General features: G+C 47.3%; 3 protein-coding genes across 4 annotated transcripts; all 3 read right to left on the bottom strand.

The window, feature by feature from the left end:
* Nucleotides 1–3,994: 3,994 nt before the first annotated feature.
* On the bottom strand, nucleotides 3,995–5,827 carry LOC127303727 (pentatricopeptide repeat-containing protein At5g66520-like). Its single transcript, XM_051334432.2, has one exon. The coding sequence runs from the start codon at nucleotides 5,825–5,827 to the stop codon at nucleotides 4,298–4,300; it is 1,530 nt and encodes a 509-aa protein (XP_051190392.1). The 3' UTR covers nucleotides 3,995–4,297.
* A 97-nt stretch (nucleotides 5,828–5,924) lies between these two features.
* Nucleotides 5,925–8,271, bottom strand: LOC127300522 (rhodanese-like domain-containing protein 9, chloroplastic). Of its 2 annotated transcripts, none has more exons than XM_051330650.2 (7): nucleotides 8,132–8,271; nucleotides 7,780–8,042; nucleotides 7,538–7,688; nucleotides 7,274–7,359; nucleotides 7,054–7,158; nucleotides 6,831–6,957; nucleotides 5,925–6,122 (listed from the first exon to the last, which is right to left on the bottom strand). In XM_051330650.2, exons 1-6 carry the CDS (start codon nucleotides 8,170–8,172, stop codon nucleotides 6,884–6,886), a joined length of 720 nt encoding a protein of 239 aa, XP_051186610.1. In that variant the 5' UTR covers nucleotides 8,173–8,271; the 3' UTR covers nucleotides 5,925–6,122; nucleotides 6,831–6,883. The 2 variants fall into 2 exon arrangements, with proteins under 2 accessions (XP_051186610.1, XP_051186612.1); XM_051330652.2 differs by having other exon boundaries at nucleotides 5,925–6,119.
* A 472-nt stretch (nucleotides 8,272–8,743) lies between these two features.
* On the bottom strand, nucleotides 8,744–12,349 carry LOC127300523 (outer envelope pore protein 16-3, chloroplastic/mitochondrial). The gene is made up of 3 exons (XM_051330653.2): nucleotides 12,194–12,349; nucleotides 10,002–10,348; nucleotides 8,744–9,210 (listed from the first exon to the last, which is right to left on the bottom strand). Exons 2-3 carry the CDS (start codon nucleotides 10,327–10,329, stop codon nucleotides 9,098–9,100), a joined length of 441 nt encoding a protein of 146 aa, XP_051186613.1. The 5' UTR covers nucleotides 10,330–10,348; nucleotides 12,194–12,349; the 3' UTR covers nucleotides 8,744–9,097.
* Nucleotides 12,350–14,863: the final 2,514 nt, after the last annotated feature.

The following is a 14,863-nucleotide window of genomic DNA, read 5'->3' as shown; positions in this document are numbered from 1 at the left end:
AATTTTTGAAACTCAAAAATATGATTTTTTAAGTTATTTACGAGATCACTGGCGCCCATGTGCATCTTTATTGATTTTTTTTGGTTATATTGACATGCCCGATAGGTGATATATAGGTTCAGTGGATGTAGGGAAATGTAATTTTGTTTTCTTGAATATAAAAAGGGGTTCCCCCTCGGAACAACGAAAATGGCTGCTCAGATACAATTTTCCTGGCATCAAAACCTTGTACTCAACAGCCATGCCGTTTTCACAATGAATAAAAAGGGAAGTAACTTCAGGTGGAGGTTTACCCCCACCCCCACCCCCCACACACACCGTTGAGCTGTAAACTTATACCACAAGTCTCTTTCATTTTCTACTAGCAAAACAAATCTCTAAGAAACTGTGGAAGGTCAGTATCAAAGATGCAATAATATGCCATAATCTGTCTCGCAACCATGGTTCAAAAAAGCGTACCTAGGCGTACGCTTAAGCGCATTTAAGCGCTGAGCGGTTGCCTTCCACTTCGCTTTTGGCCTAAGCGTTCGATTAAGCGAGACAGGGAATCTGATCGTATTTTGTGCTAGAATCTCCTCTATGCGAGTGTTGGTGTGTTGCCTGTGTTGCTATGCTCCTTGCTCGACGCATTGATGCTATGTTAATTTGATTAGGTCTTGCTTAGCTGCTTGCTACTCGAGTACTGCTTAGCTGCTTGTTTGTGTTTGTTACATTGTTTGCTTAGCTGCTCGTTTGTGTTTGTTACATTGTTTGCTTAGCTGCTTGTGTGTATAAGAAAATTGGAGCAAAACCGAGGCTGACCAAGGTATTAATCCTCGTATTCCTCAGAAATGTAGCATTATATGCTTAGGATACAAATTTACAGCATATTATAGGGTTATATGTGCCCATCTTGACTTCCTCTTTCATGTTGTGTCATGTTCGTACGATTTTAGCCTGAGCGCTTAAGCGACGCTTAAGCTCGCTTAAGCAACAGTTCCTCTAAGCAGTGCCTCACCACTCGCTTAGCGCCTAGCGCTTTTTTGAACCTTACTCGCAACAACACAACAACATGATCTACAAACAGACCCTCCCTCCCTTGCCGATCTAGGGTTCAGCCACTGCCACCGCTAATCTTTTTTTTTTTGAAACAAGGCAAAAGATTTGCCATTTTCATTGATTAAGGAGAAGATTTTAGAAGTTTTACAACCCGTCTCGGCTAAAATCCAAGACCAAATATTACAAGCAACTACTCTCGCGGCATTACATTACTTAGAGCCTTGGCACCGGCTAGACACCACAAATTTGCCTCCTCTTTGATTTTTGTAACAAGCATAGCGATGGTGACGGACTTGTTACGGAAGACCCGAGCATTCCTTTCTTTCCAAATTTCCCAAGAGAGAGGCCAAAGCTTTCCTTGATTGTCCTCTCTTGTGGATCACCTCCGCCCACCACCTTTTGACGGAGTGGAAGTCATGCCAAGTTGTTGGGTCAAGATCATCGATACCAAGCCAATTCTTTAAGTTGGACCACACCCGGATTGAGTACCGACACTTGAAAAGAAGGTGGGCTCCCGACTCTTGGTGTTGGTTGCAAAGCTTACAAAGGCCACAATTTTGCCACCCTCTCCTTGCAAGCCTATCCGCCGTCCAAACCCGGTTTTGAAGGACCAACCAAGCAAAGATCTTTCACTTGGGAGGGGCCCAAGGCTTCCAAACCAAGGAAGGCATCGGAGATGAAGTGAGGGCCAAGAATTACATTTTGTAGGCCGATCTTGCCGAGTAGCAACCATCGTTGGTGAGCTTCCAAGATATTGTGTCTTGAGCTTGAGGGTCCAAATGGACGTTAGCAAGTCTTTCCCAAAGCTTGTAGAATTGGGCAATGTGATCAAAGGAGAGGCCATCATGGGTATTTATTTGGGAAACCCAAAAATCATTTCCCAAAGCTTTATGCACCGTGCATTTCTTCTTTTTTGAACGACCAAAGAGAAGCGGAGCCAAATCTTTGGGTCTCATTCCATCGAGCCAAGCCGCCTCCCAAAAGAGGGTCTTCTTTCCATCTCCAATAGTTACTTTAGTGGCCGCTGCAAAGAGATCATGGTCATGAGGAGTGCATGGGTTCCCAAGCCCAACCCAAGGCTTTTCCTCGTTCTTCCATTCATGCCATAGCCACCTCAACCTAAGAGATGCGGCAAACTTCTTGAGGTTAAGGATCCCAAGACCTCCCTTCTCTTTGGGTCTACACACCATCTCCCAATTCACTTTACATTTTCCTCCGGATACCTTGTCACATGCCGACCATAGGAAAGCTCTTCTTAAGCTATCAATCTTCATGAGGACCTCCATTGGCACATCAAGCACGGTGATGAAGTAGATAACCACGCTTGTCAAGACTGCCTTGACAAGGGTGGTTCGGCCGGCCATGGTGACGTGCTTTCCAAGCCAAGGCACAAGTTTAGAGGCAACCTTGTCTTCCAAGAGTTGGAAATAAATTCTCCTTAGGCGAGTGACCGACAAGGGTAGGCCAAGGTACCTCATAGGGGAAGTAGTGCGAGTAGCCGGGAAGGCTTGGAGGATGTCGTCAAGGTCTATGTCATCGCAACGAATGGGAGACACTTGGCTTTTGGCACAATTGGTGACAAGGCCGGTTACATCCCCAAAGTGATGTAGCGTAGCGGCCACTGCTTGCCACCATTGGAGAGCCGTTGGGCCAAGCCCGAGCAGGAGATGATGGCGGCGGCGAGGCCATCATCCGTCACGCGGCTATGGAACACGGCTACAGTGGATCTCGCGCATGTGTCCTCGTTCTGCATGGGCAAGGTCCAGCGACGGCGGTGCAGCGATGTTGTTAGTTAACAGCTGCCTATCTGAAACCTTCTTCAGTTTCGTCAGTTAGACGTAGTTTGCTGCTTTTTTCGTTTTGATAAGAGCTGAGCTACGACTCGGTCTTTTTATTTCCTTAGCGAGATAAGATCGGCGCCCTGATCTAATGTGGGATGGCACGTTGATGTGATCATGGCGCTGAAGTAGGGGACGAGTGGAGGACGTTGGGATGGCAGCGTCGTGTCTCTGCTCGTGGCCTAGTTTTTAGGGTTTTCAGTTAGACACTGTAATCGTGAGAATAAAAGGAGAAGATGAAGAATAGAAAAGCTGTAAGGTTTACACAGCACCAAACCACTCGTCTCTCTCTCTGATCATCTCCATTGCGGTGCTAGTTGAGCCTCAGAGCTGACAAGTGGTATCAGAGCCTAGGGCTTTGTATCCGCGATGGCACCAGGCGACACGACGTCAGGCAAGGACGACAACGGCAGCAAAGTCGCCGCGCGCAAGGGTTTGGGACCCAACCGCAGCCGCCAAGGGGCGCGAGCTAGCGGTGGCGCGGCCATATGCGCCGGTCGTGGCATGTCCTTCCAACATGCCGCCGCTGACGAGCTCGAACTACGCGCAGTGGAGCCTCCTCATGAAGGTGAGCCTGCAGGCACGTGGCCTGTGGGGCGCCATCGAGGACGCGGAGGACCTCGACGACGAGTACGGCTACCGCAACGACCGGGGCGCCGTTGAGCTGATCTACAAATCAGTTCCACCGGAGCTGCTGCCGGTACTGAGGAAGCACAAAAGGAGACATACATAAGAACCTAGTGTGACCATTCATTAAATCAAGATACATATGGAAGAAGGTAGATTGTTTACGTGAAGCTGTTGTTCATTACCAATTTACCATCATTTCGAAATGAGCGCACACAGCCACACAGGCAGCATGTTTTTTTTTTCTTGCTTTGTTGCTGAAGTTTTTTTCTTCACATAAATAATGTATGCTTTCCAGCAATATTTTGTTGTTGTCGGGTTCACGGTTTAGCTGTTCTCTAACGCGTTCAGCCAACATTGTGGTTTTACCAACATTTTTTGGTTATATGAATGTCTTGTCAGCCTTGCAATCTTGCGCGGTTGCACCCCAGTCACCAAATATAGTTCAGAGGGTGATGGGAACTGTATCTGTTCTCTTTTCTGAGGAAGTATGTAACGGAAACCTGTCTTGAGTGGAAACATGGAAAACCAGAATGTGCCATTGGATGAGAAATGTACAGCTGAGAAAGCGTTCGACGGACTTGGCAGACAGGTAGGGGAGAACTTGCGTGACCATGTCATCTTGGCAATGCCATTGCTTTTCTCTGGCACGCCCAACAATCCATCCGCCGCTCTGTTTCTGAACAATGCTGGGACAAAGTTTCCAGTGTGTAGTTGTTTGCGATGCTGCAATGTGGTGTCCTACACTCCACTCGATGTGTGCTACAGTAAGTGAAAAGAGGACACGTACTTGTCTATGCTAGAAGCTCCTCAAGGTCAAGGTGACGAGAGTCATGGCCGAGCAGCCTGAGCTGCCCATCTAGCTCCCTCACGACCGCCATGATCCACGGATCAAGCGAGCGGTCACCGGCGACAAACTCGCAGGCCACGCCGTCCACCTCGACCATGCTGCACCCGGGCACCTTGGTCACCTTCTTCTCCTCCATGGCCGTCCGGACCCTCACCACGTCCTCCCACTTGCTGTTGCCGGCGTACATGTTGGAGAGCTGCACGTGGACGCCGCTGTGGTCGAGGCCCAGCTCCGCCAGCCACTCCACCAGCTCCTTCCCGAGCTCCACGTCGCCACCGTGCACCCTGCACGCGTTCAGCAGCGCGCCCAGCACGTACGAGTCGGGCCTCATCGGCATCGCCCGCGCCAGGCCCACGGCCTCGGCGAGCAGCCCCGCGCGGCCGAGCACATCGACCATGCTCCCGTAGTGCTCCACACCGGGCACGACACCATAAACGGTGGCCATGGTCCGGAATATCTCCTTGGCGACGCCCACGAGCGCGCCGCCGGCACGAGCACAGGCGCTGAGGACGCAGATGAAGGTGACCTCGTTGGGGCGCACCCCTCGGTCCTGCATCCGGCGGAACAGCTCCACGGCCTCCCCGCAGCGGCCGTGGTCCGACAGCCCGGAGATCATGGCCGTGTACGCGAACACGTCCCGCTCGCGCTCCGGCACGGCCGCGAACACCTGCGTCGCCGCGTCCAGGCTCCCGCACTTGGCGTACATGTCCACCAGCGCGGTGGCCACCACCCCGTCCATCCCGTTCCCGCTCCTCCCGGGAGCGGCGACGAGGGCGTGCACCCACCGGCCCTGCTCGAGCGCCCCGAGCGCGCCGCACGCTGCCAGCGCGCCGACGACGGCGGCGCGGTTGGGCCGGACGCGGGCTCTGAGCATCCCGCCGAACACCTCGAGCGCGTCCGCGAAGCCGCCCGCGCCGACGTGGGCGCTGAGCATCGCGCTCCAGGCGACGGGCGTCCGGTGCGGCATTCCGTCGAACAGGGCGCGCGCGTCGGCCAGCTGGCCGGCCCTGGCGTGGGCGGTGAGGAGCGAGGTCCAGGAGCAGGCGTCCCTGGTCCAGGCGTGGTCGAAGACGCCGCGCGCGCAGGCGAGGTGGCCGCGGGCGGCGTAGGCGTGGATGAGGCCGTTGGAGACGTAGAGGTGCGCGTCCCATCCGAGCGCCACGGCGAGCGCGTGCAGGGAGCAGACCAGCCGCCGGTCGGAATTCGGCGGAGGAGCAGGGACGGCGGCGGCGGCGGCGGTGAGGAGGAAGGAGAAGGTGTAGTTGTTGGGGAGGAAGGCCGGGAGGATGCGGCGGAGGCGGGGGAAGAGGGCGATGGCGCGGTGAGGGGAGGAGGCCTGGCGGAGGAGGTTGTTGGGGAGGAAGCGGTCGGCGAGGTGCGTCGTGGAGGTGAGCAGGTGGGCGTGGAGCTGCCGGAGTTGCGCGGCGGTCAGCGACGGGTGCGAGAGCAGCTGCAGCGCGCAGCCACGCGACATGGCGAGCCGGAGCCGGCCTCTTCCTCCACAGAGAAATGGAGGCCTCTAGCATCTACTAATTCAAAATTGACGAGTTCAGAACAAGCCTGACAGTTGCTTGAAACAATTCAAAATTTGCGGATCAAACTAACACTGAAACATGAGAAGGTGTAGAGGAAAACAACTGAATCGAGCTGAAATACACGGTAGAATTCCCAAAAATTCCCTACGCATTACATGTGGAGCCTAATTAACATCCTTTTTTCAGTCTGAGAAGAGATCTCACCAGATCCACCTACTGATACACTTTAACCTGCTGAAAAAATGAAACAAACAACACATCAATTACATGTGGAGCCTAAATTGGTGTGCTTCCAGATTCTTTGGAAAGTCTTTTCTAACGGAACCGGTAACTACCGGATACACATCCACCTTTACCTCTTCGCGATTCGTGCTAGATCCTTTTTCCAAATCTAATGTGTATCATCTCCATATGATACATCTCTAAAATTTAAGAGAAATTTTGGTAAATTTCGTAATTTATTTACTCCCTCCGATTCATTTTACTTGACACTAGTATGGATGTATCTATGTTTCAAAAAAAAAGAACTAGCATATGTCTAGATATACATCTATATTAGTTGCAACTAATATGGATCGGAGGGAGTATATAAAACAATACTTTAAACAAAAAATAACTATAACAACTCAAATATGCGTGAAATGTATGTATAATGTGGTTGAACTGATAATTTTTTTATTTATATCTGATAAATATCATAGATATACTATATCGTAGTAAAACAGGCAACAAATTGGAAAGAAATCAGCACGAATCGCTAGGCCACTACTGGTCGGATGATGACCGGTAGTTAACGGTTCCGTTAGAAAATCCTCTCTCCGAGATTCTCTAGCAACTGGCTTACATAATACAGTGCACGAATCGTTGTTTTGCGCCATTACATGTGGAGTAGTATTTCTCGTAGGACAATTTCAATATGAAAAATCATGAAGAAAGACATACCTGACAGTAAAACATATGAATTCCCAAGAGGAACTACAAGGGCAGTATTCCAATCACAATTTGATGCCAGCCAAGTCGAAGAGCTGCTGAGCCTGGTCCGGGAACACGGTTATGAACAGCAACAAGGCTGCATACATGAAAAAGATGATGGTCATGAGCTGAAGCACACATTATTATGTATTGTTATTATTCTTCAGAGATTGCAAAGTTGACTCAATCTTACTTATCAAGACAGCCCCAAGAATTCTGGAGATCTTCCCCTGGACGACCACAAGGCCGGCTTTCCCCGCGTTCTGCAGCTCGAATTCTCCGACAGACTCGAACGTTCCTGCAAACCATGATGACACCTCAATCTTACTTATTTTCTACTTTTGCAAGGAGGGAGCGTTCCTGTCGTTTGCATTGGGTAATGCACGCAGCCAAGGTTGTTGAATGATGCTTACCTGGTTTCAGTGTCTGAAGACCTGACATGATGCAGGCCAGGTTCTGGAAGCCTTCTCGCTCCAATGCCTCAGCAGCCGCTGTGGACCTTCAGCAAACATGCAACAGAGACAGTAAGCTTCTGACCCTGAATTACTCCTAAAAAAGGTGTACTAATTGTAACAATGCTAGTGCTGGAGTTGTAAACAGGAGATGAGAATAAGCATATGTGGTTCTGAATTAACATCCTGATGAAGACACTTTCAATATGTTAACTGAAGAATCACCTGAGGCCTTCCTGGCAGACGACCAGCAGCTTGCTCTCCGGCGAGAACTTGCTCTTCACCATCTTGGTGAAGTCCTGGTTGGGCTTGGTGAACGCCAGGCCGTAGAACAGGCCGGCGAAGTTGTTGTGCGCCTGCCGCTTGATGATCGTTCCTGCCACGAATAAAAGAAAGAATTTGCTTCACGACAAGGAGGTGCATCCTCTCCACTGCATATGTACACTGACTAGAAAAGTAGGAAGTACCAATGTCGTTGTCTTCGTTCTCGATGTAGAGCGGGACGTGGGCGGAGCCCCTGACGTGCGCCCGCTCGTACTGCCGCCGGTCCCGGATGTCCAGCACGGCGTACCCCTCCTCCGCCACCAGCCGCTTCGCCTCGTCGCCGGACACGAAGCTCACCTCCGCGCGGACGGCCACAGCGGTGGCAGCGGACGACCTCCTAAAGGACAGGCTGCCGCTGCTCCTCCCCGTGGCGCCATTCCTGAGCCTTACGGCTATCCAAGAACCTCTGAAACAGAAGGAATTTGTTGCTCAGAACAGAGCTGGGCTGGCAATGGCAGAGAACAAGAAGGATAATTTTGATAATCTGTTGCTCACCTGGGGGGACAGAAGGCAGTTGATAGACCAAGAACTGCCATTCTCCTTCTTGATTAGCTTCGCTCTTTTCTCGGATTTTTCTTTCCCTTGGAGAAGAAATGAGTTCTCAGGGTGAAGGCAATGGATTGCTTGCAAGAGAAGAGGGAGGATATCCAGGGCTCCAATGGGCTCATGCCACGTCGGATCCACGCTGGAGAGGGGAAGCTTGTGGGCCCAATGGCCCAATGGCATATGCAGTTCCTGTGCCAGTTTGGCTGATGCTGATGCCTGGAATTTTGGACATTTGTGCTGGAGTGACACTTAGCTAGGGGAATGATTCTTCTGAAAATTGTCTAGGTGGATAAATTTTCTAGCAATAGGCGGCAGGATTTATATTTGGTTGAATGAAAGCTGAATCTGCTTCGAACATGATACATGCATATGCATAAAAGGATGCAGGATTTATATGTGGGTGAATGAAAGCTGAATCTACTTCAAACATGATAAATTTCAGGCCTGAACATTAAAAACCCTTCGGATGCAGGATTCAACTGAACATAAGAAATAACATTACTGAAGAACAAAAGATCCAACAAGGAATCAACAGGACCAGCTCTCAAGCCATAATAACAATGATGAAAGTAAGAATCCACCACAGAGGTGTAGAACATATCGTATTCAAACAGTCAAGTCACACAATTTGGTATGACAAGATTAGATTCCAATGATTTCAACCCCAACCTCCCTTTACAATTTGAACTTTAGCGGCTACTAAAGCGTGGACAAAATGCCGAAAGAATCTCACAAACATGAATTCAGATCAGGACCAACTACCACATAGTGCTATATATCCCTTACTACCTCTACTATGAACAGATTGCATTCAAAAGAAACTCCTCCGGTATTGTAGATATGCCTGGAACGAAAAAAAAAATGGACTGCTTTGAGTGAAGTTGTAGATACATCTCGACAGGGCAATACACTGACTTAGTGCTGGGCTTTTTCTTCTTCCTCTGTAGTTCTCATTCCAGTCACATCCAGGAGCACAGAAGTCAGAGCGAGCGCAGAACCTGACACGATGGCTGTTGGGAATCTCCGGGCTGTGCATACAAGCATGACAATTGTTAGACTCATAGTAAAATAAATGCTACTCTGAACAAGCTAAGCTTATATCCGAAGAGCACATTCTCCCCAAGATACCCAAGATAATATATGATGTACAGTACTATAGCAAGGAAGGGACATCAAAGTGTAACCATGTCAAAGTCTAGCAGTAAAACATCCCCTAATGTTTCACATTGTGACTTTTACAATGAATACATCAATATCATAAGTTCCGCTACTTCTAAGTTCTAACCAGCCAAGATCCTCCTGTAAACCCTACCTGCCATGATTTGCAGTCTGCAGAAAAATAGCAGATCTCGTTCTTAAATGATCTTTGCAGCATGATATTTCTTACTGTGTCTAATTTCCAAACTTTGATTATAACAGAAACACATACAGGGAAGAACTAAATGTTTTGATAATAAAGCAAGAAACACACCCAAATACAAGTCAAAGAAGGAATTGAATCTGCCCTACCGAACTGAGGCTAGCCCAGCCTACATACTTTTACTACCGCGGCACCAGCAAAAATAGCGCGAATGTGTGATAAGAAATTAATATGGTATGAACCAGTAATATAGAACCAATAACAGTTATCATAGGCAGGACTACGAAGTGCTAAATGTTGGTTCTATTTTACGAGTCAAGAATGTTCATACAATCAAAGTTTATGCATGGACAACTCACAGCTACAGATTTCAGGGGAAACAAGAAAAACGATCCAGAAGGATGTCCATAGATAACTGAGTTAGAAATTTCAGGCCACGCATAACAATTTGATAATTACCTCTGAAGCCCAAAACAGTAGCGCCAGCAGCAAAACCAGCTACAGCACCATTAAGGTAGTCCTTCTTCTTCCTGTACTTTGCAAGAGACTGCTCTACGCATACATATGTAGCCCCGAGAGCTGCAAGGTGTCCTGCATAATGTCCACACACCTTGCCAGTTCTAACCAGCTCAGGATACTTCACATTACTGCCAACCTGGGGTCCATCACGCAGCATAGAAACCAGCCCACCCCAAACACTGCCAGCAGCTAAACCAAAGCCTGCAGCCTTGCCTGTCTTCAAGACAAGTTCCTCATCTACCCGATCTCTCAAACTGGAACCCTCCATGCTCCTTGTAAACCAGAAACTGGTAAAAAAAATCCAGAAGAAGTGCAACAAGTCAAGATAGCGTAATTGATGAAAATTGCAATACAGAAGCAAATGCACTAAATTAAGTTAATTAAGAACAAGGTTAACAATGACATCAACATGAAACAATACTATCTTGAGCTACATGATTTCAACAACAAAAAATTGAAGTCATATGATTCTAGAGACATTCACTGAAGACCAATTATCTGTGATAGTTTAATCCAGAGATATGTTTTTATGCGTGGCTTTAAATATTATCCATCTAACTTATGGAAATACTCAGGGGTGCAGAAAAACGAAAAATGCTGAGAGCATGGTACCAGTTCTTTTTTTTTTTTTTTGGAGTCTGTCTGTTCTCTGAGTCTGTCTGTGACTATTGTATTTATTTTATTCTAGGACATAAAATTCTAGAAGCTAACTTGCAGAAGGGAAGGACGACTTTCATAAGATATGAATACAACAAATATAGATCACAAAATGACTCTTCCAGTATACTTTATACAGAACACGGCGATGTAAATACCTCAGTAATAATGATTTACAGGAATAATGCTGAAAAGTCCATAATAATTCAGTTTGTGCATGTTCTCTCCCAATGATTTACAGGAATAATGCTGAAAAGTCCATAGTAATTCAGTTTGTGCATGTTCTCTCCCAGTACACAAAACATGGCCTTCTAAATTAACATTTAGAAGTTAGCCAAGATGCAGACTCTACAAGGTATCTGATCATGCTCCAGAACATAATATCCAGGTTTGTTAAAATGCAGACAAGTCACTCGGTTTATTAGACTAAGTTAATATCAAACATGCAGGGCAAATTATTTTCTGGCAGGGTAACATAGCATGAAGAGCAAACCCGTGTCGTAGAAAGAGGGATAACAATGGCTCGCTAATGTCTCTAGGTCCTGGTGCCTAAATGGCTATTCAAAGTGAGATTGCATCAGATCCATGTGCACAAATGCAGTATCTACTGAAAAAAATACACAATATCCACAGTACGCAATTATATATACACTCTTACTGCAGTAAACTGTTCCCATAATTGCATTAATATCATCAACGTGAAAATGATCTACAAGGCAACTACAAGCAGTAGAGCCAATTTAGTGCATACATAAGTCATAACACAGCAAGACAATGCATAACAGAGAACACAGATGCCTCATGCCTGACCCAAATATCCTAAGAACAAAGGACATTCAGAAAGTAATCCTACTGCAAGCTTTGGACAGCCTCCAGGTCCTAAAGCACGAACTTCACGTAAGTACCCTCGGCCGTTCGTCATCGCACTCACGGTTGCTATATCCGGATTATACTAAGGGGCAAATAAATCGGCTGCAGCGAATCGCTCCTGAACCGCTCCTCCACAGGCGAAAAACCGGACGCATAGCCTTAACAGAAGGGGTAATAAAATTACAAGGAGACTATTGCGTGACGGATTCTGTGCGAGACCTCGATAATCTCTTCGAGACCGGAAATCATCGATTCGCAGATTCGAACAGATTGCACTACGCTGTACTAGTTTTCCTTCGGGAATATTCGGAAAAAAAAGTACGGGAATATTCAGCAAAATATTCTCCTTGCGACGCAAGAATCGCCTAAGAACGAGAAGGAAAAAAAGAGCATCGACACATTCAAATCGATCGCAATCGACGGCCGTTAAACCTATTATTATCCGCGTCTCACCGATAATCCCCAATCTTCTCGGGCCGACGCCGACGAAATCGCCACCAAACAGGGGGGCGGAAAACACGAAGAGAAAACGCAGGCGGAATCTCGCGATTGATCGAAAGCTTTCGCGGATGAATCTCGGAACGGGTTAGGGTTATGGCACCAACCTGTTGACTTCGTCCCCGAGGTTTCTTCCGCTCGCCGGGCTTTCGCTTCCCCTCCGGATTCTTCTTCTTCTTCTCTCGGCGTTTGCGGAAGTAATATTGAGCGTGTGTTTTGCGGGGAGGAAGTTGGGGTCTCGATGCTGGAAGTAATATTGAGGGTGTGTTCGGGTCCGTGTTAGACTTTTAGAGTCCAGCGCGAGTCCTTCTCGTTTTTTTCTACTGCAAAATAGTCCTTCTCGGTTTCGAAATCGTGTAGCAGCGCTGCTAGGTTCGATTTATGATACGTTTAGGAGAAGACAATAATAAGATGTACTCCTACTTGCAATGGCTTTATATTGTGATGCCTAACAATTAAGGTGAATTAAGTAAATTTTACTCCTAAGTGAAGAGATGTAATGGATAAATGCTTTGGCACCCGAACTTCATGGATATTCTTTAAAAAAAAAAACTTGATTTCAATGTTTAAAAAATCTAAAACTAATATGAAAATGTAGTCAACTATGTACACTACAAGCATGCAAATTTGTATGTGAAATACCTAGACTTTCGGAAAAAAGAGAAAATGATTAAGTTTTAGAAGATCCGAAAGTTGCATCGTTCATACTCCCACATCTGCATTTTGTCATTTTGCCTAGGATATAGAACATAGGAAAATGCTTATCATCAGCCACCGATCATGGGCAAAAGATCGGCCACTCCGCGCGTTGGGCACATACCCACATGCAATAGCCACCATGTGTTTCCTCTTCGCACACTCCCGTGCTTGTCGCACATCGTCGCTATGTCGCCTGCGTGGTTTCCATGCGCACCGCCCCCGTAAGCTGCAAGCCGCTGGCCGCCTCTCGGTAGCGGTGTTGCAAACCTCCCTCTACGGTGCCCCACCGTCGTCCTAAGCCTCCGCCCACTTGAGCTCTATCGTCGCTGCCCTGGTCGTCGTCCACCCCACCCAAGTGCTCCAGATTCAAATACCGCTCGTCGCTCTTCGGCAAGTACACTTCCCGGTGATTGTGTTGACCCACCGGTTTGCTCCTTCGCCTCTTTGTGCTCTACACGATTCTCATTTCTATTTCATTGATGCATGTAAAATGCATACATGAATTGTATGGTTTATTCTCACATATTTACATCTTATATAATGTTATACCCATATTTTATATATTTTTTGGGGGAATTTTCCGATGATCCCCCTTATTTTGGTTATAACTGTGGTGACCCGGCATACCACTGCATGGTGTAGTATGCAAGTCTGATATAACACCAATGAAACACAGTTCCACGGGTATTATATCGCTCAGAGTGGTACAACAGAAACATATGCGGGTCCAAGGCATGTCTATAGAATTACAACATCGACTCTGTTACATAAGATCATCACAGCCTCCTACTTTACAATGAGGTAAAACTGCAAATAAACTCCAGAAGAACGACTCGTAGTCTAGTCTTATTACGAACTCTATTTGTAGAGTATTTCACTAACTACAGAGGCTAAGAATAGACTCTAGGCTAAATAGGAGTTAGGTTTAGGAAGCTAGTTCCCTTCTATGGCTAAACTAGGTTTTCTCCTTGTTGGATGTGGTATCTGACTCCTCTGACAAGGTCCTGTCTCGTGAAGTAGTTGTTGACTCCTCGGCCTTCGAGTTGCACTGTAGATCCTCCTTCGATGCCTCCATATCTAAGCAGGGGATTTAAGAGTGGGATGAGTACGAGCGTACTCAACAAGTTCATTATAGGAAAGAGGTGTTTAATGCACTAGCTACGGCATTAGACCAGAAGGTCTAATACCAATGCAGGTTTTCATAACCATTTCTTCAAAAGGTTGCTTTTATTCAGAAGAACTATGTCCGTCAGCCTTCACCGGTTTACTAGAACTTCATGGAGCTCCTTTCCAGCCGCGTTCGCAGTTCCATATCCCGAAACAGGGAGTGACAGGTCACGATTCATTACACTCTGCAGAGGTGTGTTGCTTTACCCATAAGAGATCTTAACCTTGTTGCCAACCAAGCTGCAGGCTTGTCCACACTTCCTTTGGTGTGAGGCCAGGAGTAAGGTCATAGCCAATCATATTCCTCCGCTACCTCGCACACCCACCCTTTGTTGCAAACCCCGACCCTGGGTCCTCGCCGGTCCCATTATTCCCGTAATTTCAGGGTGGACCCCGACCACGACAACAGTTCTGGGCTCTACCATAAACTCCTTCGCCGGCAGCTGCAACCCATCATAGACCGCATTACCGTGGGGAATTAGAGTGGGATCCCCACCCTCTGGTTGTTCCGCAAGACACAACTGCTACGGTAAGCATTGCATTACCGTGGGGAATTAGAGTGGGATCCCCACCCTCCGGTTGTTCCGCCAGACACAACTGCTACGGTAAGCGCATCTGTTGATGTACGAGAGGTGGAAATACAATTGACTAGTCCGTCCCATTCCAGATCTTATGGTTAACACGGGTATTACGGCACAAGAATCACTGGCGACATTTGTTGTTTAATCCTAGATGGATATAAACCCTTGCAATGGAACCTCCACCATATCAACACAATCCATGGTTCCATTGCCCACCACATAGTCATATTCATAGTTATGAAATTAGTGGTTTTGGTTTTTATGCAATAGTGGTAATCATAGTACTTTGCAAGTAATTTGATAAAGATACTCAAATGACATGAGCAAGTG

This window comes from Lolium perenne, chromosome 5 (genome assembly GCF_019359855.2).
Source record: "Lolium perenne isolate Kyuss_39 chromosome 5, Kyuss_2.0, whole genome shotgun sequence".
Taxonomy (NCBI): Eukaryota; Viridiplantae; Streptophyta; class Magnoliopsida; order Poales; family Poaceae; genus Lolium; species Lolium perenne.
Note: the sequence above shows the minus strand (reverse complement) of the source record. Positions and strands in the feature narration are given on the sequence as shown.

Bases quoted from the DNA above. Each gene is read 5' to 3' on its own strand.
- LOC127303727 (XM_051334432.2), bottom strand. From the start codon at position 5,827: ATGTCGCGTGGCTGCGCGCTGCAGCTGCTCTCGCACCCGTCGCTGACC.
- LOC127300522 (XM_051330650.2), bottom strand. From the start codon at position 8,172: ATGGCAGTTCTTGGTCTATCAACTGCCTTCTGTCCCCCCAG. The intron at 7,689-7,779 runs GTACTTCCTACT...TATTCGTGGCAG, and splicing joins GAACGAAGACAACGACATTG to GAACGATCATCAAGCGGCAG. The intron at 7,159-7,273 runs GTAAGCATCATT...CATGGTTTGCAG, and splicing joins TCTTCAGACACTGAAACCAG to GAACGTTCGAGTCTGTCGGA.
- LOC127300523 (XM_051330653.2), bottom strand. From the start codon at position 10,329: ATGGAGGGTTCCAGTTTGAGAGATCGGGTAGATGAGGAACTTGTCTTG. The intron at 9,211-10,001 runs GTAATTATCAAA...TTGTATGCACAG, and splicing joins TACTGTTTTGGGCTTCAGAG to CCCGGAGATTCCCAACAGCC.